The sequence below is a fragment of the Zootoca vivipara genome, chromosome 2 (assembly GCF_965207765.1).
Source record: "Zootoca vivipara chromosome 2, rZooViv2.hap1.1, whole genome shotgun sequence".
NCBI lineage: Eukaryota > Metazoa > Chordata > Lepidosauria > Squamata > Lacertidae > Zootoca > Zootoca vivipara.
The window spans coordinates 29,203,164-29,231,058 of NC_142584.1; the positions used below are offsets into that span (position 1 = coordinate 29,203,164).

At 42.9% G+C, this 27,895-nt stretch overlaps 3 protein-coding genes across 15 annotated transcripts; 1 reads left to right on the top strand and 2 right to left on the bottom strand.

The window, feature by feature from the left end:
• Positions 1 to 23: 23 nt before the first annotated feature.
• LOC118079775 (nucleoside diphosphate kinase) lies at positions 24 to 6,173 on the bottom strand. The gene is made up of 5 exons (XM_035104344.2): positions 6,111 to 6,173; positions 4,277 to 4,412; positions 2,104 to 2,205; positions 797 to 909; positions 24 to 273 (listed from the first exon to the last, which is right to left on the bottom strand). Exons 2-5 carry the CDS (start codon positions 4,403 to 4,405, stop codon positions 156 to 158), a joined length of 462 nt encoding a protein of 153 aa, XP_034960235.1. The 5' UTR covers positions 4,406 to 4,412; positions 6,111 to 6,173; the 3' UTR covers positions 24 to 155.
• LOC132591754 (uncharacterized) lies at positions 6,150 to 27,832 on the top strand. Of its 6 annotated transcripts, none has more exons than XR_015948405.1 (3): positions 6,150 to 6,286; positions 8,874 to 8,974; positions 27,610 to 27,832. XR_015948405.1 is itself a non-coding variant. In XM_088663073.1 (3 exons), exons 1-3 carry the CDS (start codon positions 14,326 to 14,328, stop codon positions 27,630 to 27,632), a joined length of 369 nt encoding a protein of 122 aa, XP_088519199.1. In that variant the 5' UTR covers positions 14,198 to 14,325; the 3' UTR covers positions 27,633 to 27,832. The 6 variants fall into 6 exon arrangements, 1 of the variants encoding a protein (XP_088519199.1); XR_015948408.1 differs by lacking the exon at positions 27,610 to 27,832 and adding an exon at positions 14,198 to 14,324; XR_009557201.2 differs by lacking the exon at positions 6,150 to 6,286 and adding an exon at positions 6,318 to 6,521.
• Positions 10,919 to 27,658, bottom strand: NME1 (NME/NM23 nucleoside diphosphate kinase 1). Of its 8 annotated transcripts, none has more exons than XM_088663069.1 (6): positions 27,521 to 27,653; positions 20,823 to 21,024; positions 17,699 to 17,834; positions 16,379 to 16,480; positions 12,856 to 12,968; positions 10,919 to 11,050 (listed from the first exon to the last, which is right to left on the bottom strand). In XM_088663069.1, exons 2-6 carry the CDS (start codon positions 20,825 to 20,827, stop codon positions 10,933 to 10,935), a joined length of 474 nt encoding a protein of 157 aa, XP_088519195.1. In that variant the 5' UTR covers positions 20,828 to 21,024; positions 27,521 to 27,653; the 3' UTR covers positions 10,919 to 10,932. The 8 variants fall into 8 exon arrangements, with proteins under 8 accessions (XP_088519195.1, XP_088519197.1, XP_088519196.1 ...); XM_088663071.1 differs by lacking the exon at positions 20,823 to 21,024 and adding an exon at positions 20,266 to 20,360 and having other exon boundaries at positions 27,521 to 27,616; XM_088663070.1 differs by lacking the exon at positions 27,521 to 27,653 and adding an exon at positions 20,266 to 20,357 and having other exon boundaries at positions 20,823 to 20,945.
• Positions 27,833 to 27,895: the final 63 nt, after the last annotated feature.

Genomic DNA, 27,895 nt, shown 5'->3' on the forward strand with positions numbered 1-27,895 from the left:
CTCTAAAATGAAGAAATGAAAACTACTAATAATTCATATTTTATTTCTTAATGCCAATAATCACAAAGGTAACCGTGATAATTGCTCCCAGGACAGCAGGTGGGTGGAATGAGATGCTATGTTGGAAGAAGGCAGAACTCGTCACCAGGACTAATCTATTCATAAACCCAATCATGAGCACAAGGCTTGTAGTTCACAAGTTCTTCAGGCTTGAACCACAGATTGATCTCTTTCTGAGCACTCTCCACAGAGTCACTGCCATGAATGATGTTCCTACAAGGAAGACAAAGGAATTCATTTTCAAAACTTGTGTGGCATTTAGAGACATTTCTGAAATAAGAATCTGGAACAGGCTACTTGACAGCTAAACCTACACATTTGAAATGTCTAGGTTGATAAGAAAGTAGCCACAAGAGTCAATCAATTTAGCTTAAAGGATTTCTCAGTCACACACACAAAATGAACCTATCATCACCTTTAATCAAATGACCGGCCAACTATATGGGTAGTTTCCCGGGTATATGAATGGCTATCAGCTAGCTCTTGATCATCAGAACCTTAAAAAAGTGAACAGTTAAGCTGTTTGATCAAAGCAAGTGGAACGAGCAATTTATCCTGCAAATGCAAAAGCATTTTATTCTGCTGAAGGGTATGCTTTCACTACCCAGTCTTCTCTTTTAAATAGTGGGGCATGTATTCTGAACATTTTCTTTTAAAGGTTTTGATAATTAGTAGTACTTCAGTGGCACCTTGCAAGTCTTATTTAATACAGATAAATATAAATTCTAGTACCAACCTGCCCACTTGAATGCAGAAGTCGCCACGGATAGTGCCAGGCTTGGAATCTGCTGGGTTAGTTTCCCCCAACATTACTCTGCCCGTCTTCACCACATTGAGTCCTTCCCAAACCTGCAAGAATAAACTGCTTTAGCACATATGTTTAACCACGGTACTTGACCAGATGGAAGTGGTGAGAGCTTTTCTTAATGAAATGAAACAGGCACTGGCAGGTTGAGAGATCCTCAGAAGACCACATTGTGGGGCACACGTGTCATTTTGTCAGGCAACTGATATGCTTGTGCAGACAGAACATTTGTAATGGCGCAACACTGAATTACACCCTTGCTGTACAGTGCAGCAGGTCCTGGGAGTTTCTCTTTTTAAATAAGGTGGGGAATGTTTAGGGCTTTTTCCTTCTCTATCCTTTCCAGTTGAAGAGGCCAGTTCAAAGCAGGCCCACTTGCAAGTACCAAAATTCCAAGTGGATTTACTTCTTAGTAAATCAAGTTAGGGTCTGGCTGCGCAACATTTGCAGCAGCATTAAACAGCCAATCATTTCATTGCTTCACCCACTGTTAGCAGAGAAGAAAAAACAAAGTAATAAATTCAGAGCGGAATTTTTTAATAAAAAAATTCTAAGACAAATTTAAATTATTTCTAGTCCCAATGATCTTTTAAGGCCCCATCTTAATTGGTCATCCACTCCACAGAGGGCTGTCTATTCCCATCTTGCTCACCAAGGAAGAGGCAGAGCTACCCTTAGATTTCATATCCAGTATTTCTTACCTCTGCTCTGAAACAAGAAGAGTTTGGATTTCATATCCTGCCTTACACTCCCCTTAAGGAGTCTCAAAGCGGCTAACGATCTCCTTTCCCTTCCTCCCCCACAACAAACACTCTGTGAGGTGAGTGAGGCTGAGTGATTTCAGAGAAGTGTGACTAGCCCAAGGTCACCCAGCAGCTGCATGTGGAGGAGCGGGGAAGCGAACACAGTTCACCAGATTACGAGTCCACCGCTCTTAACCACTACACCATGCTGGCTCTCCACAAGAGGAGGCTTGTTAGGGAATCAGAATTAACTGCAAAGCAGAACTGATAAATTAGTACAAACCTGCACTATCTCACCTTTCCTTACTTTTCCACAAAGGCCTAAAGGACAGAGGTAAGCTAACCTGTGGCATCTGGGCTACAACTATATGACCACTGGCGTGCTGGTTGGGGCTGATGGAAGATGGAACCACACCTGGAGAATATCAGGTATGTGCCACCCTGGTCTAGAGAGACAAACAAAATACACGTTTAAGTTTACATAAGAACACTTACCATAGGTACTACAGGCCCAGAATTCATATATTTAACCAAACCAGGGTAGAATGGCCGATCTTTCAAGTCAATATAGTGCTGTTTGAGAAGTTCTTCAGGAGCCTATAAGAAAAGAGATGGTTAACCCTCATGATTAACTGCAGAAAGGAGCTGCTCTGAGCCACCCCTACTTAACCTAAGTCACTTAAGCAGAGTCCTGCTAGATCAAAGCAAAACCTGTCTAGTCAGTATCCTGTTTCCTAGTGGCTAACACAAATGTGTATGGTATTGGAAGCCCACAAGCAGGACATTTAACACTGAAACAGTACAGTGCCAAACAAGAAGTAGCAAAGCACTTGTAACTAAGCTCAACAGTTAGGCTACAAGAAAGCAAACTAATGGTAGTTTGGACAGTCAGTACCAACAGATTGTCCAGCATTGCTGCTGCTGTACAAGTTGTGTATTATCTTACTCAGTATAACCTTCTAGTCAAAGTCATACCAGCTTGTATGTATTGGGTAACACAGGTAGTTTTAATAGAACCCTACTGTACTTAGCAGGAAAGGGACAACTACCAAACTGAAATAGCACGAAGGCGAGGCTTGTATAACTGAAAGGCTGTATTTTGAAACAAGACTGAAAATAGGATGCATTTTTGTCTTGTTTACTAAAGTAGCTTTTGCTCTGTCTTAGCCTTGTGCAAGCTACAAAAAGTGTGCATAGGCGCTAGGGTATATTTAGCTTTCCCACAGCTATATAAGCTAAATTAAAAAGACAACACACATGCCAGCCACAGTGTAACCCTTCACTAAATATGTACCCTCGAGAGCATACCCCCTCCAAAAATAAAACATTTCTGACTGAAAGAGCACTTGAGCTCAAATCTTCCACAATCTGCAACCCATGCTGTGGTTCAAATTTGAATAACACACAAGGCTGGATAGCTCAGTCAGTACAGTGTGAGAATTTTAATCCCAGGGTTGTGGGTTCAAGCCCCACTTTGGGTGAAAGATTCCTGCATTGCAGGGGGTTGGACCTCATGGCCCCTTCCAACTCTACCAATTCCATGATTCTATGAACCGATACTTAAAAGACTGTTTAGGCAAAAGATATCCAAATGTTGAAATATTTCAAATCATGTCAGAAATAACAATTTAAAACACAAATACAAGCTCACACCTCCATCTCCACCTTCGATTTTGAGCTCTCACTGGTAGTTCCATTATGTCACCTCATATATAGCACAATACAGTGGTACCTCTGGTTGCGAACGGGATCCGTTCCGGAGGCCCGTTCGCAACATGAAAAGCCCGCAACCTGAAGCTCCATATCTGAGCAGGTGCTCGGCACGATCTGGCGCTTGTGCGCATGCGCAAAGTGTGATTTTAGTGCTACTGCGCATGCGTAAATGGCAAAACCCGGAAGTAACCCTTTCCGGTACTTCTGGGTCGCCGCGGGACACAACCTGAAGAAACGTAACATGAGGTATGACTGTAATGAGCTTTCTGCTGTTAACTTGCATCTTGGCTCACTTGATGGGTCCCTCAGATTGATGAATGACTACTGCCCCATGTTGTACACCTCAGTCCTGTTCTAAAGCATGACTGAACTTATCAATTAGGGTAGGGTGGGAGAAGCTGAAATGGATGAAGCAGCAGAAAGAGGACAAACCCTCTGTAAGCAATCAGTTCAGGCAGCTGGTAGGATCGAAAAGTTCCTCCCTCAGCAGCTTGCTAGACAGGAGGGAAGGGAGAGGGCTGGATGGATCTACTTTTTGGTTCTGGCCCCGCCCACTGCTGGCCTGCAGTCTCTGATCATAGCTGTCAACTTTTGGACTTGAAAATAAGGGATCAGCAGCCTCACCTGTCCACTTTTGGATTTGAAAATAAGGAATCAGCAGCCTCACCTGTCTCGGGGATAGTCTACGCCAGTATATCTAACAATCCAGGATAGCAGCAGGAAACGGCGCTGGAATAAGGGAATTTCCAGCAAAAAAAGGGAAAGTTGACAGCTGTGGCTTGGAATAAGGGAGTTTCCCGCAAAAAAAGGGAGGGTTGACAGCTATGCCTCCGATCTCTCTCTCTCTTACTCACACACACACACACACACACACACACACACACGAGAGAGAGAGACTACAGAAAAAGGTTCTCTAATCCTGCTTTACTGCACCATTTACCAATATTAAACTTACATGCATAAATTTCATAGCCACCAGTTTGAATCCCTTCTGTTCAAATCGCTTGATGATTTCACCTATTATTCCCCGCTGGACTCCATCAGGCTTGATGGCAATGAATGTGCGCTCTGTGTTGGAAGCCATTATCTCACTGCAAAAGAAATGGTTACAGGTAGGTAGCCGTGTTGGTCTGGGTCAAAGTAAAATAAAAAAATTCCTTCAGTAGCACCTTAAAGACCAACTAAGTTTTTATTTTGGTATGAGCTTTCGTGTGCATGCACACTTCTTCAGATGCAAAAGAAATGCTAAGAGAAGTGAGTAGGATTGGAATTATCCCCACAAACCACCACAGAAGATGAACCTATAGATAGAAGGAGAGCAATCACTGGGGCCGATAGAAGTTTGGGCCGGACATATTGAGGGCATCAGGTTGAGAAAGGCATGTGAAAAAATGCACAAGGTACTTCCTGTTCGTCAAGGTGACCGCCGTTCAACATTAAGGGACCAACTTACCAACAGTAAAAAAGGGTTAATTAGTATTATTTTGCGGAATTTTAAGTTAGCTTTTAAAAGACAAGCTGTGTGATAAATTGACTCCCTTGAACTGGTATACCATTAACTCTATGAGAAAGTGGCAACAGCAGTTGGCAGCCTCCAATGTCATGCCTTCTCTGCTCTTATGACTTTTGAGATCTGCCATCTTAGGAGCACACCAAGTAATTTCTTAAGAATTCTTTCAATCACAATATACAGTTTTCATCTTCCAAGTTGGAAGTGCATGAAAATCTTACTTTAAAGGGCAACCCAAAGCATTCGAACAGGACACAAAAGCAACCAGGGAACAGACTGTGTGATCTTTGTTCCATTTTTAATTTATCTGCAGCATCACCAGATAGGTAATAAGGAATCGTATTCAGGGTCGTATCTAGGGTGTGGTAAGGTGGGCCCCTGCCAGGGGTGCAGGTGAGGGAGGGGGCAAAATAGGCTAAAAAATGTCCATAAATACGTCTATAAATAAAAAATATCGATTACTGCCTCATAAGAAAAGGTTTTTAATAGAGGGTGAATTGAATGGATGGAGGGGGGTGTTGGAGAGGTGGAAAGAACTAATTTATCCGTGGGTAGGGGGCGCAATTTGGACGGCTATGCTAGGGGCGCAAGATCACCTAGCTACGGTATTAAGCCACAAAAGTAAAACAAGCCCAGGGAGGTTGCTTGCATTGACTGTGGGGGATGGGTGGAGTTTTGGCAAGAGATGGGGCTTCCTCCCCGCCCTAAACCGGAGTTGCAATTCTACACCCTTGCCCCCGCCCCGCACCGGGGCAGGCACCATTCGCCTGCACGTGGGCAAGGCTTCCTCCACCATCCGTCCACGTGTCGCGGAAGAGCCCTTTGTTCCCCTTCCCTCGGGCGGCGTCTATTTGGGCCTCTCCACCCTGGGACTGCAATCCTACACCCATTTACCCGGGAGTAAGCCCCACGTAATCCAACGGGGCTGGTTTCCGAGTAGACAGGCACAGGCATGTGCTTTGCGGCGGCGCTTGGGCTGCCTTCTTCTCCCAAGAGGCGGCAAGACACGCTGCCTCGGCCGCCTCAAGTTACAGAGGCCCCCGAGGGGAGGCGAGGAGAGGTTGCTGCGCCTCCCAGGCGGCTGGAAATGCGCTTTTTTTTTTTTTTTGCAAAACGCACCCGTCCTCCTCCTCCGCGCCATTTCCTCTTTAGCCGGCTCCAGCTGCATTTCTTCCTTTTTTTTTTTTTGCCCCAGAACCCCGTTTCGTTTTGGTTTCTCCCTCCAAGAAGAAAGGGAAGGGGGACCAAAGAAAGCCGGAGGGTGGTGGATAAAACTCACCTCAGCTGCAAGGAGTCTGGTCGGGCCCGGAGAGCGTGTCTGCAGCTGCTGTCTCCCTGCAAACCTTCAGGGGAAGAGGCGGAGCCAGACCGGGCCGGCGCCGGAGACAAGCCGGGAGAGGAGCAAAAGAGGCGGGCTTGGTCGTGGGCTGCAGCCTCCTCCTCCTCCTCCTCCGCGTAGGTCCCTCGCCGCCGCTTTGGTTTTTGCAATTTGAGCAGATAATGGTTCCCCGCCTGGCCCCAGGATCCCGAGTTGGAGGGGGAAAGCATGCCAGCAGCATTTCTGTGTTTTCTCCCCAAGTAGTGGAGGAAACAAGTCTGAGCAATATACCGTACAAAGCAACCCGGAGATTGCTTAGCCTCAGAACTCGTTGAAATGAATGGACCTGAGTTATATAGGGCAACCCTAATCGTAAGTCCTATAGAATTCAGTGGGACTTGCTCCCAGGGAAGTGGGGATAGGGTTGCCGCCTCAGTCACGTTCGTAGGTGACAACAGGACTACTCCATTGGATACAATGAAGGGATTTTAATCTGCATGGGGCCAGGGGCCTGATGGGAGTGAATAGGGATTTTGATAGGTGGGTGTTCCTGCACCTGTCAGATTTGGCCCACACATTTGGCCTGTGAGGCAGATCCTGATAAAGATCTGGCCCGTGGATCCTAAAAGGTTCTCCATCTGCTCTAGCTAGGAAGAGCCCATCATTAGAAGCCCTCCTCTCTGATGCAGAGGGGAAGCTGATAAAATCTGATAAAACATGTTTTGTAGCAGACTGGCTGGGATCCCCCCTTTTTTAAACAACAACAACTTTAAAGTCCTCTGCCTTTTTGCTAAGGACATATAAACTGTGCTATGATGTGCTCTGTTCCCCCCCCCCCACGCCCCCTAAGGAGACGCTCTGCTTTCCACAGTTATCACAGGCTTCTCAGTATAATAATTTCATGAGGCATTTTAGGTCCCATTAAGATGTTGCAGCCTTTTACCCACTTCCTCCAGTCACTCCCCAAATGGACTTATTTACAAAGGAGATCCATTACTTCTTCTGAACCTACCAATAGTTAAAGGAAAAAACCCCACCCCCACCCCCAGTAGATCAGGCCCTCAGGACAGAAGTTATATTTCACAATTTCCTTGCTGAAAATCTCTTCCCCTCCTCCTGCAAAAATTGCTATTAGCACCAGTTGAGGCAGGAACATGTAATAAGGATACCCACCCCCCACCACCAATACTAATATCAGCTTCATGGATGTAATTTCTAGTGGGGAAACTGGGCAGGCGAAAGTGTTAGCACCCTTTCTTGCAGTGATGTCCAGTTCAGGTGGATCTTCAGCTACTTTTAAGTCTTGTGGAGAAAATAATCATATGTATTAGATCATCAAACATGCTAAACTGGGGTTTGCACTGTGGAAAGGAACATAGTTTTGGGGAGGAATGCTCATGATTTCATGTGCTGAAGATCCCAGGTTGAAACCCAGCGTTTCCATTTAAAAGGAGCAGCTGGCAGATGATGGGAGAGACCTCTGCCAATACTTTGGAGAGCCACTACCAATCAGAGGAGACACTACTGCGATGACCTGTTGTAAGGCGATTTCTTATGCTCAGAGTTGAGAAATTATAATTCATCACCTGAGCTTTCAAACATACAAGCCAATCATGCTGTAGAGCAGCTTGTCTGCTTTCTTAACTGTGGTACATAGCATGAATTAAGTTTCTGTAGCTCATGTAATCAAGATAAGGAACCATGTACACAGATGTAATGAAGCTCAACAGATTTAAGAAGCAATGCTGTGCAATGCCTTCCTTTCCAACAACAGAGTAATAGAAATGAGAGACAGGAGGCACAGCTTAGCCTTAGTGAATGTCCCTTGTATTAATCGCCTTTTCTCATAACGCATTTCATAAGCATCTATACTAATCTTGCCTTAAAATGGCCTATGACTGAGCAGAGTTAGAATTAGAGGGGATAAAAGAGTTTAATAACCATCTGTATAAAGCTTTATTTTCAAAGTGATATTGCAACCCATGTGTATCCATTAGAAGCAGAAACCAACATTTAAATTTTGCCAATATTTGTTACAATTAAGTTTTATCCAGTGCCACTACAGAGGGTGTATTGTGGGAACACTGTCAACTTATGCAATCCGCTGATGTGGACAAGGTGCTGGCAGCAATACATCTGACCACATGTCCCCTTGACTCCTGTCCCTCCTGGCCTACTAATTCTAGCAGAGAGCAGCTGACTGGTTGGGTCTAGAGTGCAGTTAACACTTCATTGCATGAGGGATGGTCCCTGCTGCCTTGAAAGGGGCAACTCCTAAAGTGTGGCAGCTCCTAAAGAAATTGGCTCTGGACCCCTTAGACTAGAGCAGCTATCAACTAGTCACAAATACCCGGTCAAGGGCCTGAGTTGCCCTGATGCAGAGAGCAGGACAGGGGGAGTGTGACCTTGCTTCTGCTTCTTGATCTCTTGGCTACCATTCACCACAGAATCCCTCTGGACTGGTTCTGGGGAATGGGAATTGGGACCACAGTATTCTAGTGGTTCCAATCCTGCTTTTGCGACAGAGTCCAGAGAGTAGCATTGGGACGGTGCTTTTCGGCTCCCTGGGCAGCTATGTTATGGGCTGCCACATGGCGTCATCTTATTTCCAATGCTATTTACTATCTACGTGAAGCCACTGGGAGCAGTCATTGGGAGTTTTAGGGCAGGGTCTATTTCTCCATAACATAACTCAGCTCTATTTCTCCATAACCTCTGAATTAGGAGAGGCCATACAGGCCCTGGGCTGTTGCTTGGATGCAGTGGCGAGATAGATGAGGGTCAACAAGCTCAGCTTGGACCCTGGCAAGATGGAGGCACTGTGGGTGAGTAAGTTTGAGAAATTGGGTCAATTGCCTACCATGGATAGATTGTACTCCCCCTGAAGGAGCAGGTTCACAGTTTGGGGGTGCTTCTGAATCCAGTTCTGTCACCTGAGGTTCAGGTAGCCTCAGTGTGTTTTACCAACTGCAATTGGTACAACAGCTACACCCATTCCTGGACCTGGAAAGTTTAGTCACAGTAGTCCAGGTGTTGGTTACTTCAAGGCTGGATTACTGTAATGTACTCTTGTGAGACTTCCCTTGCACCCGATTTAGAAGTTGCAGTTAGTACAGAATGCTGCTGCACGATTGCTGATAAGAGTGAGACTTTGCCAGCACATAACGCCTGTGTTCTGTGCCAATTTGCTACCGGGCCAGGTTCAAATCGTTAGTATATAAAGCCCTTAGCAACTTGGGACCAGCCTACCTGCAAGATCACCTTTTATGCCAATTCAGCCACTTCACTCTGTAGAACTGGCACTCAATATTTTAGCGTGGCAGCATCTACACTTTGGAACTCCCTGCTTATTGATATAAAAACAAGCTTATTCACTGTGCACTTTTGGCACCTACCCAGATATCTAGAATGTTGATGTGTATTTTAATCTGTTTTTAGTTTATTACTGGTTTTAATTTTTTGTATGTTTTAAACAATTGTTTTTACTGATAAGTTCATTGCTTTATTCTTTTTGCAAACCATTTTGAGGTGGTTTCCTTTTTTACAATCAAGTGTTATATACATTTTATGAAATCAATCAGATTACATTCTATAAATATTCAATATGCTGTGATTACACCACATTTAAATTACATTGTAGTGCAATGATTTGCATTGCTGCATTCATGACCTGGCATTTTAAGGTGAAACAGAAGAGCCACTCTACTGATCCATTCAAGGAGTGTGTTATTTATCACTTGTGTAACATACAGCGGTACCTCTACTTACGAATTTAATGCGTTCCGAACGCACATTTGTAAGTCGAAAAAAATTGCAAGTCGAATCCCATAGGAATGCATTGGGAGAAAAAAATCGCAAGTAGAAGCAATCTCAAAATTCGTACGTAGAAAAAATCCTATCTAAACCGCATCCAAGATGGCGGACAGAGCTCCATTCGTAAGTAGAAACATTCGTAAGTAGAGGTATTCGTAAGTAGAGGTACCACTGTATTCAGTGGTAAATGGTTCCGCTCTGGGCGGCTTCCAACAAAATATTAAAATACAATAGTTGGTTAAACATTAAAAGCTTCCCTAAACCGGGCTGTCCTAAACAGCTCTTCTCATCTTGCAAACTCATAAATATGAACAACCTAAAGTAATGGTTGACTCCATTGAGTACAGTAAATATAATAAAATTAAGCACGTGCGTTTGATAACTGCTGAAGGAGAGCAAAAGTGTGTTCTCTTCTTCAACAGCCCTCACCCCATTTCCTTTTCTAATGAATAAAAGTATATTCCAGTTTAGTTAAATAAAACCTTCAGTCAGCACAACAAATACAATTAACATTTATAAACCAAAATTTAAAAATTCCTTCCAGTAGCACCTTAGAGACCAACTAAGTTTGTCATAGGTATGAGCTTTCGTGTGCATGCACACTTCTTCAGATACACTGAAACAGAAGTCACCAGACCCTTATATATAGTGAGAGGCTGGGAAGGGGTATTACTCAGAAGGGTGGTGGGAATGGGTGATTGGTTGATAGTTGTGGTAAATGACTTACAGGAAAAAGCAAGGGGTGAGGTGGCTAAAAATAGCTTTATCATGTATAATGAGATAAGGTCTCTAAGGTGCTACTGGAAGGAATTTTTTTTATTTATAAACCACACAGGTCATTTCCCCACAAATGTACGTGAAAGCACCTTGGGGAGAGGGAAGGGGGAAACAATTTCAGAGGATATTATTGGAGGTAGGAACTATTTCCAGATAAACAGAACAAAGGAATACACAAGTAATCCATTACGTTTTAATCATAGATCCATGGGTGCTCACAGCTTGTGTAGTCGACAATTTCTTCTGGTGTGAACCATAGGTTGATTTCAGTCTCAGCATTTTCTACAGAGTCACTGCCATGAATTATATTTCTAAAAGGGCAATACAGTTGAAAACAATTTGATCATTATGGTAATAAAACAGAAAAACATAGAAATAATAGTTTTATTGGCTGTTTTGAAAAATGGACAATAACCCTTCCCCTCATATTAATTGTGCATATAGTGCAACAGAGAAGAGTCTTTGCTGGATGTAGCATGAAACCTTGTGTTTCAGTAATTGTTTGCTACTATAACAAGCTATTTCTTTTCCATTCCTTTGCACCCTCCTAAGACAAAGTGTTGTGCATATTAAACTGTGTGCAAAGTTTCCAAGTCTTAAATTTAAACTACAGCCCAAAGTTTTTATAATGCTACTTGTTAGACAAGGCTATGGCGCTCAAAGGGAAAAACAATATCACACAATGTATTCTTTGTAAAGGAACTCTGAGGTGCTACAACAGCAGTGTTTGATGTTTTTAGCAGGCCAGCCTCTCTCCATAACCTGTGCTACCCCAAGGCCATCACTAGGGTTGCCAGACTCAACAGAGGACAGGACTTCTGTGCCTTTAATTGCCCTGCTCTCTTTTGAGTCTGGAAACCTTAAAGAGAAACCAGCAGACCCTTTGCTTAAACAAAGGGTATGCTGGCTTCTCTTTAAGGTTTCCAGACTCAAAAGAGAGCAGGGCAATTAAAGGCACAGAAGTCCTGTCCTCTGTTGAGTCTGGCAACCCTAGCCATCACATGCAGTAGCATAAGGAAATGCGGCAGGAGGAACTGTGGCAAATAGAGGCACTGAGACAATGAAAAAGGCAAAAGAAGCAGGGGCTTGTTAGGCTTGCTGTAATGTTGTTGGGGAGCCACTAAGAGAAGCATCAGCTGTTCAGGTCATAACTATTAATTTACACTCCAAATGTCTTTTTAAAAATACAGTCGTACCTTGGAAGTCGAATGGAATCCGTTCCGGAGGTCCTTTCGACTTTCAAAAGGTTTGGAAACCAAAGTGTGGCTTCTGATTGGCTGCAGGAAGCTCCTGCAACCAACCAGAAGCCATGGAAGCACTGGCGGAGGAAGAGGAGTGTGGGGGGGAGCGCACCGCCCCCAGCAGTGCGATCCCGGTGGGGTGCCATCACGGCTGCCCCCCGTCACACCCCTGCGGGCAGCGCGCACCACCCCCAGGAATGAAGCTCCGCCACTGCATGGAAGCCCCATCGGATGTTCAGCTTCCAAAAATAGTTCACAAACCGGAACAGTCACTTCCAGGTTTGCAGTGTTTCGGAGCAAAAATATTTGAGAACTAAGCTGTTCGAAAACCAAGGTACAACTGTAGTAGTAGTAGTAGTACCACCATATTTTTCCATGTATAACACGTATTTTGGGGGACTCAAAGTTAATAAAATGGGGGGAATTTGCACAGAGTTGTTGAACATTTTGGGGGGAGGATTGCCCAGGGTTGTTTTTTGGGGGGAGGGGATTGCTCACTCACCCACCTAAACAACGCTTCCTATCGCACGCAACACAGAAGCCAACAAACGTCTGACCGCTCACCCCCAGAGGCCGCCTATCACCCATCCAATCAATAAAAGCCCTTGATGCAGACACCTATCACACACACTACCTCCGCTGACAATCTCCTGCTCACGGCAGCAACCAATCCCCCACCCCCCTTCTGAACTACCCCTGTATAAGACGACCCCTATTTTTATATATTACTTCATCGGGAAAAAATCCTCGTCTAATACACAGAAAAATACGGTATTATTATTATTAATGCACAGATATAATATTTGTAATCTAACTGCATGAAGACTAGAACTAGTTAGCAATTCCATTTTGTAAGAGGACAATTTTGAATTTACCTGCCAACTTGCACACAGAAGTCACCACGAATTGTGCCAGGTTTGGAATCTGCAGGATTAGTTTCTCCCAGCATTACTCTTCCGGTCTTAACTACATTGAGGCCTTCCCATACCTTGAACAACCAAAGAACTGAGATTAAAACGATTGTTGCAGTAAAACTCATTACATCACATGATTCTCACCAACTCTACCACCGTGTGAATAAGACAGCAGTGTGCAAACAACCTCTCAGAATTTACCCCATCTGTGGAGAGTGGTAAAAGCAGGGGACCATTTTACAAAATTCTTCCAAGGGGAGGCGGAGAAATTCTCCAAAATTTGCTTGAGGGTGTGGCTTCCTACTAGCAGTGGCACTAGCACAGTTTCAATATTTCAACCTAAATCTTTTTTAAATCTTTTTTTCTGGGTTGGTAGCCTAGTTGGTAGCGTCTGCACCCCCATTATTCAGCCCGGACACCGAGATCCAGCGCCGAGGGCCTTCTGGCGATTCCCTCATTGCGAGAAGTGAGGTTACAGGGAACCAGACAGAGGGCCTTCTCGGTAGTGGCACTCGCCCTGGGAACACCCTTCCAACAGATGTCAAGGAAATAAGCCGCCCAGAGTGGCTGGGGAGACTCAGCCAGATGGGTGGGGTACAAATAAATTATTATTATTATTATTATTATTATTATTATTATTATTATTATTATTTACACCCTCCATAATTCCCTAGATTTTCTATCCATAGTTCTGGGACATTGGGAAACAAACAAAAGGATGCCATTATAAAATGCTTAAGGAAATTTGGGGAAATTGTATTAAGTGGCCTTCTTCTAGGGTGAGAAAAAAGGAACAAATTCAGAAGATTTATCAGAAAATGTCTTATGAGAAATTTTGACTTATAGATGGCCAGAATGCATGTGTTGCTCACAGGAACATATGAAGCTGGCTCTTACTTAGCAAGACCACTGATCCATCTGTTCCATCCAGTACAGTTTACTCTGACTATGAGCTATTCTGTTTCATTTGGTAGCCTGGGGGGGGGGGTCCCTTCTGCTTTTGTGGCTGAGTGCTGCCACATTGTGTACGTTGGAGAGTCAGCCAGTCAATTTTTTTTGCTAAAAACCAATTACCATCACAAAAATGCAAATTTTCAGGTAGAGGGATACATTTTAACAGAGACGATCCCCAACACATTGGATCCAAACTTGTGTGATAATTTTATTATCTCACCTATTGGACTGCTAGAGAAAACAGGATACCTTACGTGTAACATATTATCCCTATTAACCAGTAAGTGACAAATTTTACAATAATGCACAGCAAACAACATCTTCCTTTTCTCTCTCTCTCTGGCCACAGATGCTTAAACAAACATTTACAGTCGTACCTTGGTGGACAAACGGAATCCGTTCCTGAAATCCGTTCAACTTCCAAAACATTCGCAAACCAAGGCACGGCCTCTGATTGGCTGATTGGCCCCAGAAACAATGCCGACAGCCAAAACGGATGTTCGGGTTCCAAAGAACTTTCGCACTAACTTTCGGGTTTGTGGCATTCAGGAGCCAAAACGTCTGAGTTCGTCAACCAAGGTGTTCGTCAACCAAGGTACAACTGAACAGGCATTCCATTGCATCTCTCCTCTGAACATAATGTGGGCATAGTTTAGAACAGGCATCCCCAAACTCGGCCCTCCAGATGTTTTGGGACTACAACTCCCATCATCCCTGACCACTGGTCCCTTCAGCTAGGGATGATGGGAGATGTAGTCCCAAAACATCTGGAGGGCTGAGTTTGGGGGTGCCTGGTTTAGAATCTCAAAGCAGCAAATGTTTTCCCCATTGCACAAACGGAGGGCTAACAAGTCAGACACACGTTTTAGATTTTTTTCTCTAATTACCATTCAAACATAAATAATGTGTTCATGTAGAGGAAAAAAATGTTTGACATTGTTTTCAACCCCTATTGCTTGTAACACCTTTCATACACTTTGCTTTATTCCAGTATAATCTTACAAGTGTTCAGCAGATATAGTTTCACAATTAACAAGAAGACATGTTGCTCAAAGCTGCCAGCAGTTTTTGTTGCTGATGGGTGCTTATCCACTTTTACAACAAAGGAAGGGGGGGGGGGAAATAAGGAATTGAACTGTACAGTGGCAGTGCAGTTTTGCAAAATCTGAACCAAACGATGGGGGTTAATTTGAACATGTAGACATAAGAGGCTTACATTGCAGATTCCAGAGTACATTTACAGTACTGTGAATGTACTGTAAATGTGCATTTACTGTACTGTACTGCCTCCTATTTCCATTCAAAAACGGTTAATTCTAGCAGGCCACTAACTCCAGGTGTACGCTTTGACTTATACAGAAGCACATAAACTATGGCTGGGTCTGATTTCTATATCCTTGAGTCTCTCCACCTCTTCACCATGCCCACCCACAGTCATAATTTGGATGCCTGCATCCATTGTGAATTATCAAGTATGGACAGACTGTTAGAACTGAGAGATGGCAGAGCCTAGGATGGTCTGGGCATAAGATGCAGTTTTCATCTCTCAGGTAGCAAGGTGCTGTGACAACGACAGCATCAGAGCTTGGACAAAGCACTGAAGGAAAGGCAGCTATTTTTGTAATTCTCGAAGGCCTTACTCATCATTCTAGAAGAAGGGAGAGGGTTGGGTTTGGGTTTTTTTTTTACACTCGTAATATTGCTGCACAGTTGCTACTTTTAATGAGCAATTGCTATGGGACAATGGGAGTTATCCCAAGGCAACAGTGCAGTTTTGTACATGTAACCTGTGCAGTTGCTATGATCACTGCTTATTTTTATTTCATTGCTATGTGAGGATAAGATTCTAATAGTGGTTATCTAAATGGGGCCATAGTTTGCCAACCTTTCAAAGATCTGGGGTTACAATTAGATCAGTTAATTGGCCTTTGGCTGATTAACATTCCGTGCCCTTTTAAATGTGTTTGTGGGAGGGCGTTGTTGGCTAGTTTTTGTTTTCATTATGTGTTTTGTGTTCTCATTTTGTATTTTTGTGTCGTGAACTGCCCTGCGATCTTTGGCTGAAGGACGATATACAAATTTAATTAATTATTACGATTAGTAGTATTAATATTGCTAACCCTGAAATTCTCCATTTGAAAATGTATTAAAATGCCAGTCTTTTCTTAGAACTTTACTTTTTGTTTAGGCAATCACATTGTGTTATATTTGTTAATCATATTTTGAATCTGGTCATTCTTTAAAGTGGTTTCTTTTTATTCTATTTAAGGAATAGAAGCACTTCCACATAAAAATGTAGAAGTTAGGTTCTTAGTTATTTTGTGGCCTTGTCCATTATTAGTATCAGAGGTTTATCATCATCATCATTATTCTGAGGTTTAGAATAATCATAGTGTTTTGTTTCTTTCCACAAGAATACATATAGCACATATTCTGAAGATGCAACCAAACTGCATCTCTTTTCTCAGTGCTTGCTGCATAAAGTTCATTTGCTTTTTAAAGAAATCAAGGTTATTTGCTGAAGACTTACCATGGCTACAACAGGTCCAGAGTGCATATATTTAACTAGCCCAGCAAAGAATGGCCTATCCTTCAGGTCACTGTAGTGTTCACTGAGGAGATCTTCAGAGGCCTGCGGGAATAAAATGCTTAGCATAAGAACTTAAGAGCATCTTATGTCAAATAAAATTAACCACAAGAGGAGTATTAATCCTTAAATTGCACGCTTGCTTGTCAAATATTTGCCCTAGCATTATATTACAATATTAGTTTAGCTGGCTAGTACAGATTTTAAACAATATTTATTTTGGTTCGTTCAGCAAGATGATTTCCACTCAAGTTAATTGAACAGTGTATTTGCACCTCCAAGAAAATCTGAAGCATAGACTTTAAAATATACCTCTAAGGACACACCTTTCCTACTAAGGACAGCTGCTTACTAAAATTAGAGTACTCAGCATGGCTTTACCTTCTGCTAGATATTGGAAAAAATCCAAAATATTAAGTTATATTGTAAAATGATGGTGGTGTAGTGGAGCAGGAATGAAATGGGGCTATAGCACAGTTCCAGAAGATTTCTTTCAGAGCAAGAATCATAACAATTATCTGCCAAAATTCCAGGGTAATTGACAGACCCTCTAACAAGTGAATGAGGTGATAATGAGGCTTTTGAATTTTACTACAGTTTGTGACATATTAATGTAGAGGAAGTCAGTGAATAAGAATGAATATAGAGGAAGTCTGAGAATCAAGCAGATTCTTCTTTTTTGGGGGGGGAGAAGGGTACTTCTTCCTTGGAGGGGTGCCTACTTCATGCTAGCAGTATCAATGGAAACATTTATTTACAACACTGTTTGCATTCCTAATTAAAGTTACAGTTCAATTAGTTTTAGAAGTTGAACTTATGCTGCCAGAAGTAAGCAACACTGAGTTCAATGGAGATTTCCTCCAGGTAACTATGCAAAAGATTGTAGTCACCACAAATGTCTCATTGGGGGTTTGAACCCAGGTCTCTCCAACATGTTAACCACCACACCACTACATTACACTATGTACTATAATGCACTCTGTATGCAATGAACTGGATATTATGCTATATACTGCTGTTCTTGAGGGGTATGTACTGTACAGGTTGATCGACAGGTCATCAACCCAGCCACCTATATTTGTGGACTCTCCTTGGGGTCGTAGCTATGGCGGCTGCAATGTGCTGCAGTTCAAAACTGACTACTTCAAATTTATTTCTGTTCAGAGTCCACTTTGAGAGGCACACAACAGACCGATAAAACAATGCATGGCAATTTCACAACAGAAAAACAATGCTTGGCAATATACCTCGACAGAAACTTACATGCATGAATTTCATGGCTACCAGTTTGAATCCCTTCCTTTCAAATCGCTTGATAATTTCTCCCACCAAGCCCCGCTGTACTCCGTCAGGCTTGATGGCGATGAAAGTCCGCTCAGCAATGGAAGCCATTGTCCTGCTGCAATAGGAAAGCAGTGATATGATCAAGATCTAAATCCTGCTGTGGCAGAAGTCTGGAGGGTATAAAAAGTCTCAGTCTGTTGCAGCATTATGCAGTATTAGACTGAGGACAACCCATCAGATAAGTGGATTAGGCGCAGTGTACACACACTATTCATCTTACATCAGAGGATAACCAGCACAGCAGTGGTCCCACAAATGTGCCAAATAGCTGCATATTCAGTTTAGCACTGAAGAATATAGAAACATTACAGTCAGTCAGAAAGGAGTTATATTACAGGTATATTCCAAGTTACACAGCAACTGAGATTTGGCACAAAGAAAATGGATATAGCCTGGCTCATAACTTTTATCTGGTTTTGCAGGCATATCCATATGTTCTCATAACAAAATTACGACACTGAGCAGATAAATGTGAAAGTTATCCCCCCACAAGGCCCAAGATACTAATTACAATTGTTCAACTTGAAACATGGCAATTTCACTTTCCAAGTAATACAAGACCTAATGCCTTAATGAGGATTATGTATTTCACTGTTCATACCAACTGAAACTAATAGAAACCTTATTTTCAGTTTGGTTTGTTTAGGATCAGAGGTGTTTCAGATCATGTTTTTGTACACTTTACTGATTGATTGATTGATTGATTGATTGATAGATAATAGTCATTTTACTGTAACAATATGCAACCTTGTAAGTATTTACAGGCTACATGTTTTTGATATACTTACTAAATTATCTTTATTATATTAAACTTCATTTCAGAAAAGGGCACATTTTCATAGGATAGAGAGAGATACACCTCAAAGGTCATCTAGTTCAACCCCCGTATGCAGGAAATACTCTTCTATAGCTTCCCTTACAGATGGCCATTCCAGTCCCTATATATATCAAGGATACAGAACCTTTGGCCCTTCATTGATTAGTGGACTCCAAATCCCATCATCCTCTATAACCACTGACTATGTTGGCTGATTCTGATGAGAGGTTCCTTATCCCTGCATCAATAGCAAGAATTTCCTATTATTATTGTACTGCATTGCATTATTTACTCATTTCACACAAAAAACATACTGCTTGACTGTAAAAAAAAATCTCTTGAAGTAGTTTCCAAAAAAGAATGAGACAAATTTTCAAAAACAGTTGAAAACATTTAAAGCATTAAAAAATTAAAATCAACGGTAAGCTAAAAACAAGATTTAAACACTTCTCAACATTCTACATATCCAGATAGGCTTGCCTAAACATATGATTTTAGCATGTGCCAAAAAGAGCACAATTAAGGCACCTACCTGTGGTCAATAGGCAGAGTTCCAAAGTGTGTCACCCGTAACAGTGCTAGTTCTGCAGACTGAAGTGATTGAGCAGGCCTAAATGGGGCATGGTGATCTCGAAGGTGAACTTCGCTTCTCCATGGACTTCTCAAATGCCCATGTGCTTGCTAGACAGCCCTCCCTCCCTGTTCTCTCCCTGCCTCAAATGCCTACACGCTGCCCTCCAAGTCCGCTAATTCCATAAGCCTTCTCCTGCCTTCATCTCACACTGTCATCCACATTCCTTTTCTTCCAGCTTCTGCAGCACTGATGCTTCCGCCACACCTTACGACCTCTGAGACACCTCCGTCTCTTCCCCCAGCATCCCAGGGCTCCGTGAGCCATCCCTCCCACCCAGTTGTTGTGCCCCCGTACCTGCCTGCCTGCCGTCGTGGATCCGATCCTGCTGGTGGCTGTGGTAACACTGTCGCTACTACAGCCCCCAGCCTGGCTACAGCCCAGCCTCACAGTGGGACTCCTTCAGGTACATTCCCTTCTCACCATACTCATTAGCTGCCTTAGGTCTTCAGCTTATTGGCAAAGCAGGGCCAACGTCCTGGCGCTTTGGGCGCCATCTGCCGCCGGCTTCAAAAACTGCTCCACAGGTTTCTCAGAATTGGATTGTTGGCATCCATCTGTCTTGAGAGAGACAATTGAGCGAGCCTTGGGGGTGAAGTTAGCAGCACGGCAACAAGCTCCCCAGGGCGCAAGGCTGGAAAGTGTGTACAGTATGGAGGTCCTGGGTTGCCCAGATGACAAGGCCACCCCTGCTGGCCTCGCTGATATGGTCCAAAGTAAAGCAATACGCTTGGCACTAGTTGGCTGTAGGATTTGCAGCAGGAGGTATACAAGGCACCACCCGGCCTCTTAGGGACTCCACTCCGGATTTGTGTAGGGTTTACTCCTTAACCTTTTATTTTCCCAAAGATATCCTGCAAGGCAGCGGAGGTCTAGGATCAGAGTTTTCCTTTTGCTAGATGGGCCACCTTCCCAGATTGACTCGCCCTATCTGCCCCTCAATTCCCTCTACAGCACATAGAAGGAATAATAATAATAATAATAATAATAATAATAATAATAATAATAATAATACATGTTGAAGACATTCTCACCTACCTGGAGATTCAAGCCTTCCCACTGTTACCCGGGAGTGGGGAGCAGCCAGGCAAACCTCAGGACTTCAGGTTGGCCCCAAGGGTTTGTCACTCCTACTAGAGAGTGGGAGTATTTTCATGCCGATTTTTTTTTTTTGCATAAAGTTTGTGAAGAAAGTAGACAACAACAGCTATTTATTGAGCATGCAATCTGATGCATATGCCATTAACTGATTGATTAATTACTTAAGTTGTTATTTACTTTATTTTCCCAGTGCAACCCAAAGCAACTTACAATAAAACATTATGTCAAGCAACTGTTATTCCATACGTTCAGTGCATTTCCCCATCACTTTCCTGATTGCAAAACAAAAAAAAGTTTTGGAGGGAAGCAGGTTTGTCGAGCAAAGGCACCATATTAACTTTAATTTGCTGGCATGTTCTTGAATCCCACCCAAAACTAGCAGCTTGGAAGCACCCTGAATCACCAGGATTCTATTCCCTCTTTAGCATCCTCACAAGCTGTTTGTTGTCACCCTTCCACATTGCATAGTATTGAAATAATTTTAGTATCTTCACCTCATTTATCCTTTCGCCGCTTGCTTCTTTATTTGTACTGTACTTCAGCCTTTTGCCATTTGTCCTTTAATCCAATAATTGGATTGATCCTTGGTCTTTTTTCTCCTTCCTGTGGGTGCCCTTGATCCTTTTATCCACTGCCCTTTAACACCCAAGCTGTGATTCCAGACACACGAGTACCAGCATTTCAGTGTGGCAGTTCCTGCTAATAAAAGTAATATCACCACCACCATCTCTCTCTCTCTCTCTCTCTCTCTCTCTCTCTCTCTCTCTCTCTCTCTCTCTCTCTCTCTCTCTGTCTCTCTCTCTGTCTCTCTCTCTCTCTCTCTCTCTGTCTCTCTCTCTCTCTCTCTCTCTCTCTCTCTCTCTCTCTCTCTCTCTGTGTGTGTGTGTGTGTGTGTCCAGTGTATATATTTCCTTCCTATCATTTTAACCGAGAGAAAAACCTAAAATGGCAGATTTTCCTAAATACAGACTTCCCATTTCTAATAATCTGTTAGTATTTTTCACCCAGAACTGTAAAAAGTGTCCTTATTGCTTTTGCTTACCATAGTTGTATCCTGCATTTTTTCCAGTTGCTCTGGAGTTGGGTATTAACCATTTCCGCTTACACACTGTGGTCCTGATGAAATCCATGTCCCACTGAAGCTGCCATTGGCACAAACTAATAAAGCATCCTTTTATAAATAAATCCTATTTATGCGGAGAGCGCAACCAAATCCTGATATCTTATGGTATTCACAGATTTCCAGTGGTACAATAGAGGTCCTTAGCTGTCCCTCAACTCAGGTTGATTTGAAGGAATAATAATAATAATAATAATAATAATAATAATAATTTTATTATTTATACTTCACCCATCTGGGCAGCTTACAGCATATCTAAAAACACAATAAATAATAATTTGGAGGAGCCTCCTCTTTTCTAGTCAGATCAAAATTCAGTCTTCCATTGCGGACTGTGCAGTTTGACTCTCTTCGGACCCAAGAGCCTGCAACTGAGGGTCATATCCAGTGCTTCATCTTCTTCCTCTCCTGTACCCTCCAGCTCCCCACTCCCCAAAATCAGGCTTGGGGATCCTCTGGAGCAGATTCTGGAAGATATTGTGGGGTGGGGTGAGGGAGAGGAGAGGAAATGGAAGCAGTGGATACAACCCTTTATAATTATTTCTAGGTGACAGAGGTATCAGTCAGAAGCTGAGTACACATAATACACCTGTAAAGCACATTTGGAACACAATATTGCCCTCAAAGAATTATGGGCACTGTAGTTTTCCCTTCACAGAATTACAATTCCCCGCAACCCTCAACATACAGTGCCCAGAATTATTTGAAGGAAATAATGCCCTTTAAATGTATAATGTGGTAGCCTGCTTGTGAGTTAACAGACCCTCCATGTCACTTTTGGAGAGGGATGTTTTTTTCACTCATTTCATTTCAACCATAATGAAATCATTGTTTATTTTTTTCCTGTTCTTTACTGCAGTGAAGGGCTATTAGCTCCTATCTCAAAGCCACCTGCTGCTTATTCTGGCAACATGACCTATTATTGGATTAGAGCATGACCTGCCCCTGATCTAGGGTCATCCAGACTTGCTTTCATTCTGCATTTCTAGGCACAGGTCTGTGCTTTAAAGCTCCCTGTCTGAGCTTTTATTAATTATTCTTTTGACCCCCACCCCAGCGCTTTCCCCATTAAAACCTGCTCTTTACTGCTGAATTGGAGCACACATGCTATATGCAATGTTATTAGCATTATCCAGGCATCCCCAAAATTGGCCCTCCAGCTGTTTTGGGACTACAAATCCCATCATTCCTAGCTAACATGACCAGTGGGCAGGGATGATGGCAATTGTAGTCCCAAAACAGCTGGATAGCCAAGTTTGGGGATGCCTGGCATTATCTATGTGGAAGCACCCCAATACATTTCGAACCCTGCTGGACATAGGTGCTGGGGCCCTGGGTACCCACAAAACTCCACATGAAGGGGCTGGGCACCCACAGATTTTGGCTAGGGCCATGCACGCTGCATGGCACTGGCATGCACGGCCCCGGGTACCCACAGTCGGGGGGCCAAGCTGTCACTCCTGCTCCTGGCAGCGGAACCTCTGATTTCTACACAGAAGCCTATTGAGTTTTGGGTGATCACCGGCATTGGAGAGAGAGGCACTGTTGTCTGTTGGTGGGAGGGATTGTGCTTGTGTATTGTATGTGGAGAGGAGTGGATTCTGCAACATCTTCACGTCACTGGGCATGGATTGGTACTTTTTCTGCATGGGTAACTGGAGGTGACATAGAATCATAGAGCTGGAAGGAACCCCAAGGCTCATGTAGTCCAACCTCCTGCAATGCAGGAATCTCAACTAAATCTCAACTAAAGCATCTATGACAGATGGCTATCCAACCTCTGCTTTAAAACCTCCAAGGAAGGAGAGTCCACAAGCTATCGAGAGAGTTCGTTCCACTGTCAAACAGCTCTTACTGACATAATGCCAAGAACACCGTGGGAGTGGCTGATCGCTACCTTCTAACAGCATTGTCTTGGTCTCTAGTTTGCTGCTGGGAGTGCATATGATTAGGACAATATTGGGCAGTGGCCTTCTCCTGGAACAGTGGGATCGTAGGATCAACATACCCAAGCATGATGTCCTTAAATACTCCTTGTGAATGACTGCCAGGAAAGCACCTTGATCCATGATCTTAAAGATTAAATCTTGCACTGAGACTCTGCACATGTAACATTCCAGATAATTTGAACCTCATGGTATGCATCTTCAGATAATGTCATACTCTTAGCTAATTCTGGGATGATGGTGCATTTTCTGGACTGTGCTCTCCCAATCTGATTCCTTCACTATTGCCAGTATACGAATGATCTAAAAGTCCTAAGTCAAATGGTAAATATTCAACTTGCTAGCCATCAGCTTGAAAATACACTCTACCTCAACCATTTCCAAACACAAATTTATTAGATTTTTAATGACAGCTTTTATTCTTGCCTTACAGCCCCCCCCCATGTCAAAATGCCCATGCAAAAATACTGGATTGAAAGTCTTTATGTATAGGTACAGCATGCATTACGGAGAGTGAATAAGAAAAATAAAAGTGATCAATCCAAAAGTCACATTATAGCTCCAGCCAAAACATATTATGCCAAGGTACTTCTTCCAAGTGTTATTTAATATACCCCCATACCTATTGATTTTTATTTGGAGTCCTGTGGATTTTTCTACATAAAATAAAAAAATTCCTTCAGTAGCACCTTAAAGACCAACTAAGTTTTTATTTTGGTATGAGCTTTCGTGTGCATGCACACTTCTTCAGACACTTCTTCTGAAGAAGTGTGCATGCACACGAAAGCTCATACCAAAATAAAAACTTAGTTGGTCTTTAAGGTGTTACTGAAGGAATTTTTTTATTTTGTTTCGACTCAGACCAACACGGCTACCTACCTGTAACTTTTTCTACGTACATAGTCAGCCTTTGGGTGTGATGTAGTGGTTAGAGTGTTGGACTAGGATGTTGGAGACAAAGATTCAAATCCCGACTTGGCCATGAAGCGCACTGGGCCAGTCACTACCTCTCCGCCTAACCTAGCTCAAAGGCTTGTTTTGCAGATTAAATGAGGAATGGGGAGCACCACATCACCTTGAACTGTTTGGATAAAAAGGTGATATTACATGCAATCAATCAATAATACTTCCATCCTATACCCATTTACCTAGCAGTTCAAAAGCACATCAAAGTGCAAGTAGATAAATAGGTACCGCTCTGGCGGGAAGGTAAACAGCGTTTCCGTGCGCTGCTCTGGTTCGCCAGAAGTGGCTTAGTCATGCTAGCCACATGACCCGGAAACACTGTCTGCAGACAAACTCCGGCTCCCTCAGCCTACTGAGTGAGATGAGCGCCGCAACCCCTGAGTCGTCCGTGACTGCACCTAACTGTCAGGGGTACCTTTACCTTTAAGCTCACTGAACAAAGTATTATTTCTGAGTAAACATAAGCTACATAGGATGGTGCTGTAAATAAATTGCGAGTCTTTGCTGCTCTCTAGTGGAAAGTGGGACCCAGGTGGCGCTGTGGTTAAACCACTGAGCCTAGGGCTTGCTGATCAGAAGGTCGGCGGTTCGAATCCCTGTGACGGGGTGAGCTCCCGTTGCTTGGTCCCAGCTCCTGCCAACCTAGCAGTTCGAAAGCACGTCAAAATGCAAGTAGATAAATAGGAACCGCTACAGCGGGAAGGTAAACGGCGTTTCCATGTGCTGCTCTGGTTTGCCAGAAGCAGCTTTGTCATGCTGGCCACATGACCTGGAGGCTATACGCCGGCTCCCTCGGCCAATAATGCGAGATGAGCGCGCAACCCCAGAGTCGGTCACGACTGGACCTAATGGTCAGGGGTCCCTTTACCTTTACCTAGTGGAAAATGCAATAATGGCTTTTGCAACACAACCTCCCTCTGCTACGACAGCTGTTTCCCTTTTGACATTAATAACTTTTGACATAAAATAAAGGCAAGAATCAGAGGTAATTCATGCGTACCCCCAGATTATTGTGTGAGCACACTGGTGCTTCCTCAATCCCCTTTTCCAACTGCTGCTTCTACAGAAATATATAACAGGTTGTTCTCCATTCCTCACTTCCCTCACTGTTGATTTTTTAAGCCTTGTCAAGCAGCAATACTGTGAGCAGAAAACTCTGCTGAACATGCACTTGAGGCCATTGATACCATTGCAACTCATATTTAGTATTTGCAACCAGCAGCTTCATTGCTTGAGAGTAAGAAGTACTAGAGCTACAGTTGTCTAACTGTACCCCTGATACCAGGCAGACAGCTGCACTGTATCGGTTTCAGTGCCTGCTTAAAACATTTTTATTTAGGCAAGACTATCCAGAGATGTAGAAGCAGCTTTTGAAGCTACTGTGGATTTTAATCATATTTTAATGCTTTAAAACAGGCTTCCTCAACCTCGGCCCTCCAGATGTTTTTGGCCTACAACTCCCATGATCCCTAGCTAGCAGGACCAGTGGTCAGGGATGCTGGGAACTGTAGTCTCAAAACATCTGGAGGGCCGAGGTTGAGGAAGCCTGCTTTAAAATATCTGTTTTTTAAACTTTTTTTTACCAAGAATTTTATTGTTTTTATATAATATTTTTGTAAACCACTTAGATGCCTCCTTACAATCAAGATGTGTATAAATTTTGTTAAATAAGTAATTCCCCTTAATGCTGATTCACGAATGAAAATCCAGAAAAAAATATACAACCTGTTTGGAAATCTGTGTTCATGTTATCCATAGCTGTCAAGTTTTACCTTTTCTCGCGAGGATAAGTGAATTTCCCTTTAAAAAAGGGAGACCTTGACAGCTATGATGTTACCTGGCAATTTGAAGGGACTTCCTTCTGAGTAGGCATGTTTAGGGTAGCAGCCTTATGTAACTTTAAAAGTTCTCCAACTATGAATGATTCCATTCTCCACCTCCTGACCTGGAGCTTCCTGTTTTCTACCCTTGATTCATGATGCAAGTGAAACTAGAGCCCTTTGCTGGTGATTGAAAAAGCCACACTTTTTGATTAGATAGAATGTAAGCCATGAGCAATGTTTATGTATTCTGAGCTTTTTAAAGTGCTTCACTATTAAATAATAAAACTATGCTAAAATTGGCATGAACTTAGTGCCAATGAAGCAAAAAAACCACTCTTGAGTAAAAAAGTTGACAACACAATACTATACATATTTACTCAGAAGTAATTCCTACTCAACTCAATAGGACTTTGTTCCAGGTGAGTGTGCAGGCTTGAGTTGTTGCAGGCAAAGGGTGATATCCAAGTATGTCTGTCTACTAGAAGAACTTCCCTTTCCTCCCCTCCCCTCCCCTCCCCACTCCAGCTCCACACATGCCCTGCAAATCTGCTTTGGAGGGTTGGGGGACAGTCTAGATAAAATAATTTGGGGCTGCAGGGAAAGTTAGAGAGGAAGGGCAGGTCTGTGAAGGCAATATTGGATATCACCCAAAGTCACTTGGCCTCTTAATGTCATGTCTTCTCGGGGAACTGCAATGCTTTCTTTACACTTACACTGAAAGAGCTTGGGGCAGCTTTATTAAGTGATGCATTACTGTACTTTAAATAAGTTAAAGCCTAAGCATAAATGGACCTGTAGTAACATCAAATTAAACGCCGGCTCCCTCGGCCAATAATGCGAGATGAGCGCGCAACCCCAGAGTCGGTCACGACTGGACCTAATGGTCAGGGGTCCCATTACCATTACCTTTAACATCAAATTGGGTTTGGGTTCCCTGCACTTCTTTTTTTTACTGCCTGTCCCACCCATATCCTTCTGGTCAGTTTGTGGGATTTCAAGAAAGCCAGGTAGTTGCCATTTTCTCTTATTAGCTTCCCCTTCCTATTTCCCTTGAAAATGTAACTACTGTATTTAGTGATGAAAAACATATATTGAATGAAAAGCAAAAATATGTATATCCAGTGCTCTGGCAGGACCAGTAGAGGGAGCTCAGATCACCAATACGTGTGATCTGTTAATATAATAAGTGTTGTTGCTTGCACAAGCATCAATATAGACAAAGTCAATCCTAGCTATCAGAAGTCTCTTGGTTACTTTAAAGATTAAAAGGCTTAAGCAAACTTAAGAGAATATTTCAATATTCAAGAAAGCAAACAAAAAAATGTATTTGAGCTCACCAGTTGCCCAAAAGAATTCTCTGCAGCATCAGTACCATAATTTGTTTTGGCTATAATGCCTTTGTCACTTCTGAGTTTTGTTTTCACAGGAAGTTGCTGGCAGAGGCAATAAGGAAGCAGAATCCGACTACAGTGCGAAATTGCCACATACATAATCTCTGCTTCACGCCCATGCGACAGACTTGACCTAGTGGCTGGAATGCATTCAGAACATCACAAGACTTAAGTTTGGACACACCCATCATTTTCCTTCCTCTGTTGCTACCACTCTGCTGCTTCTGAATAATAATAACAATAAAAAGACAGACATGTCTTCTTCTTGTTTTTCTTTCCCCATAAGTCCAAAAGAACACCCCCCTTTTCTCCACTCCGTTT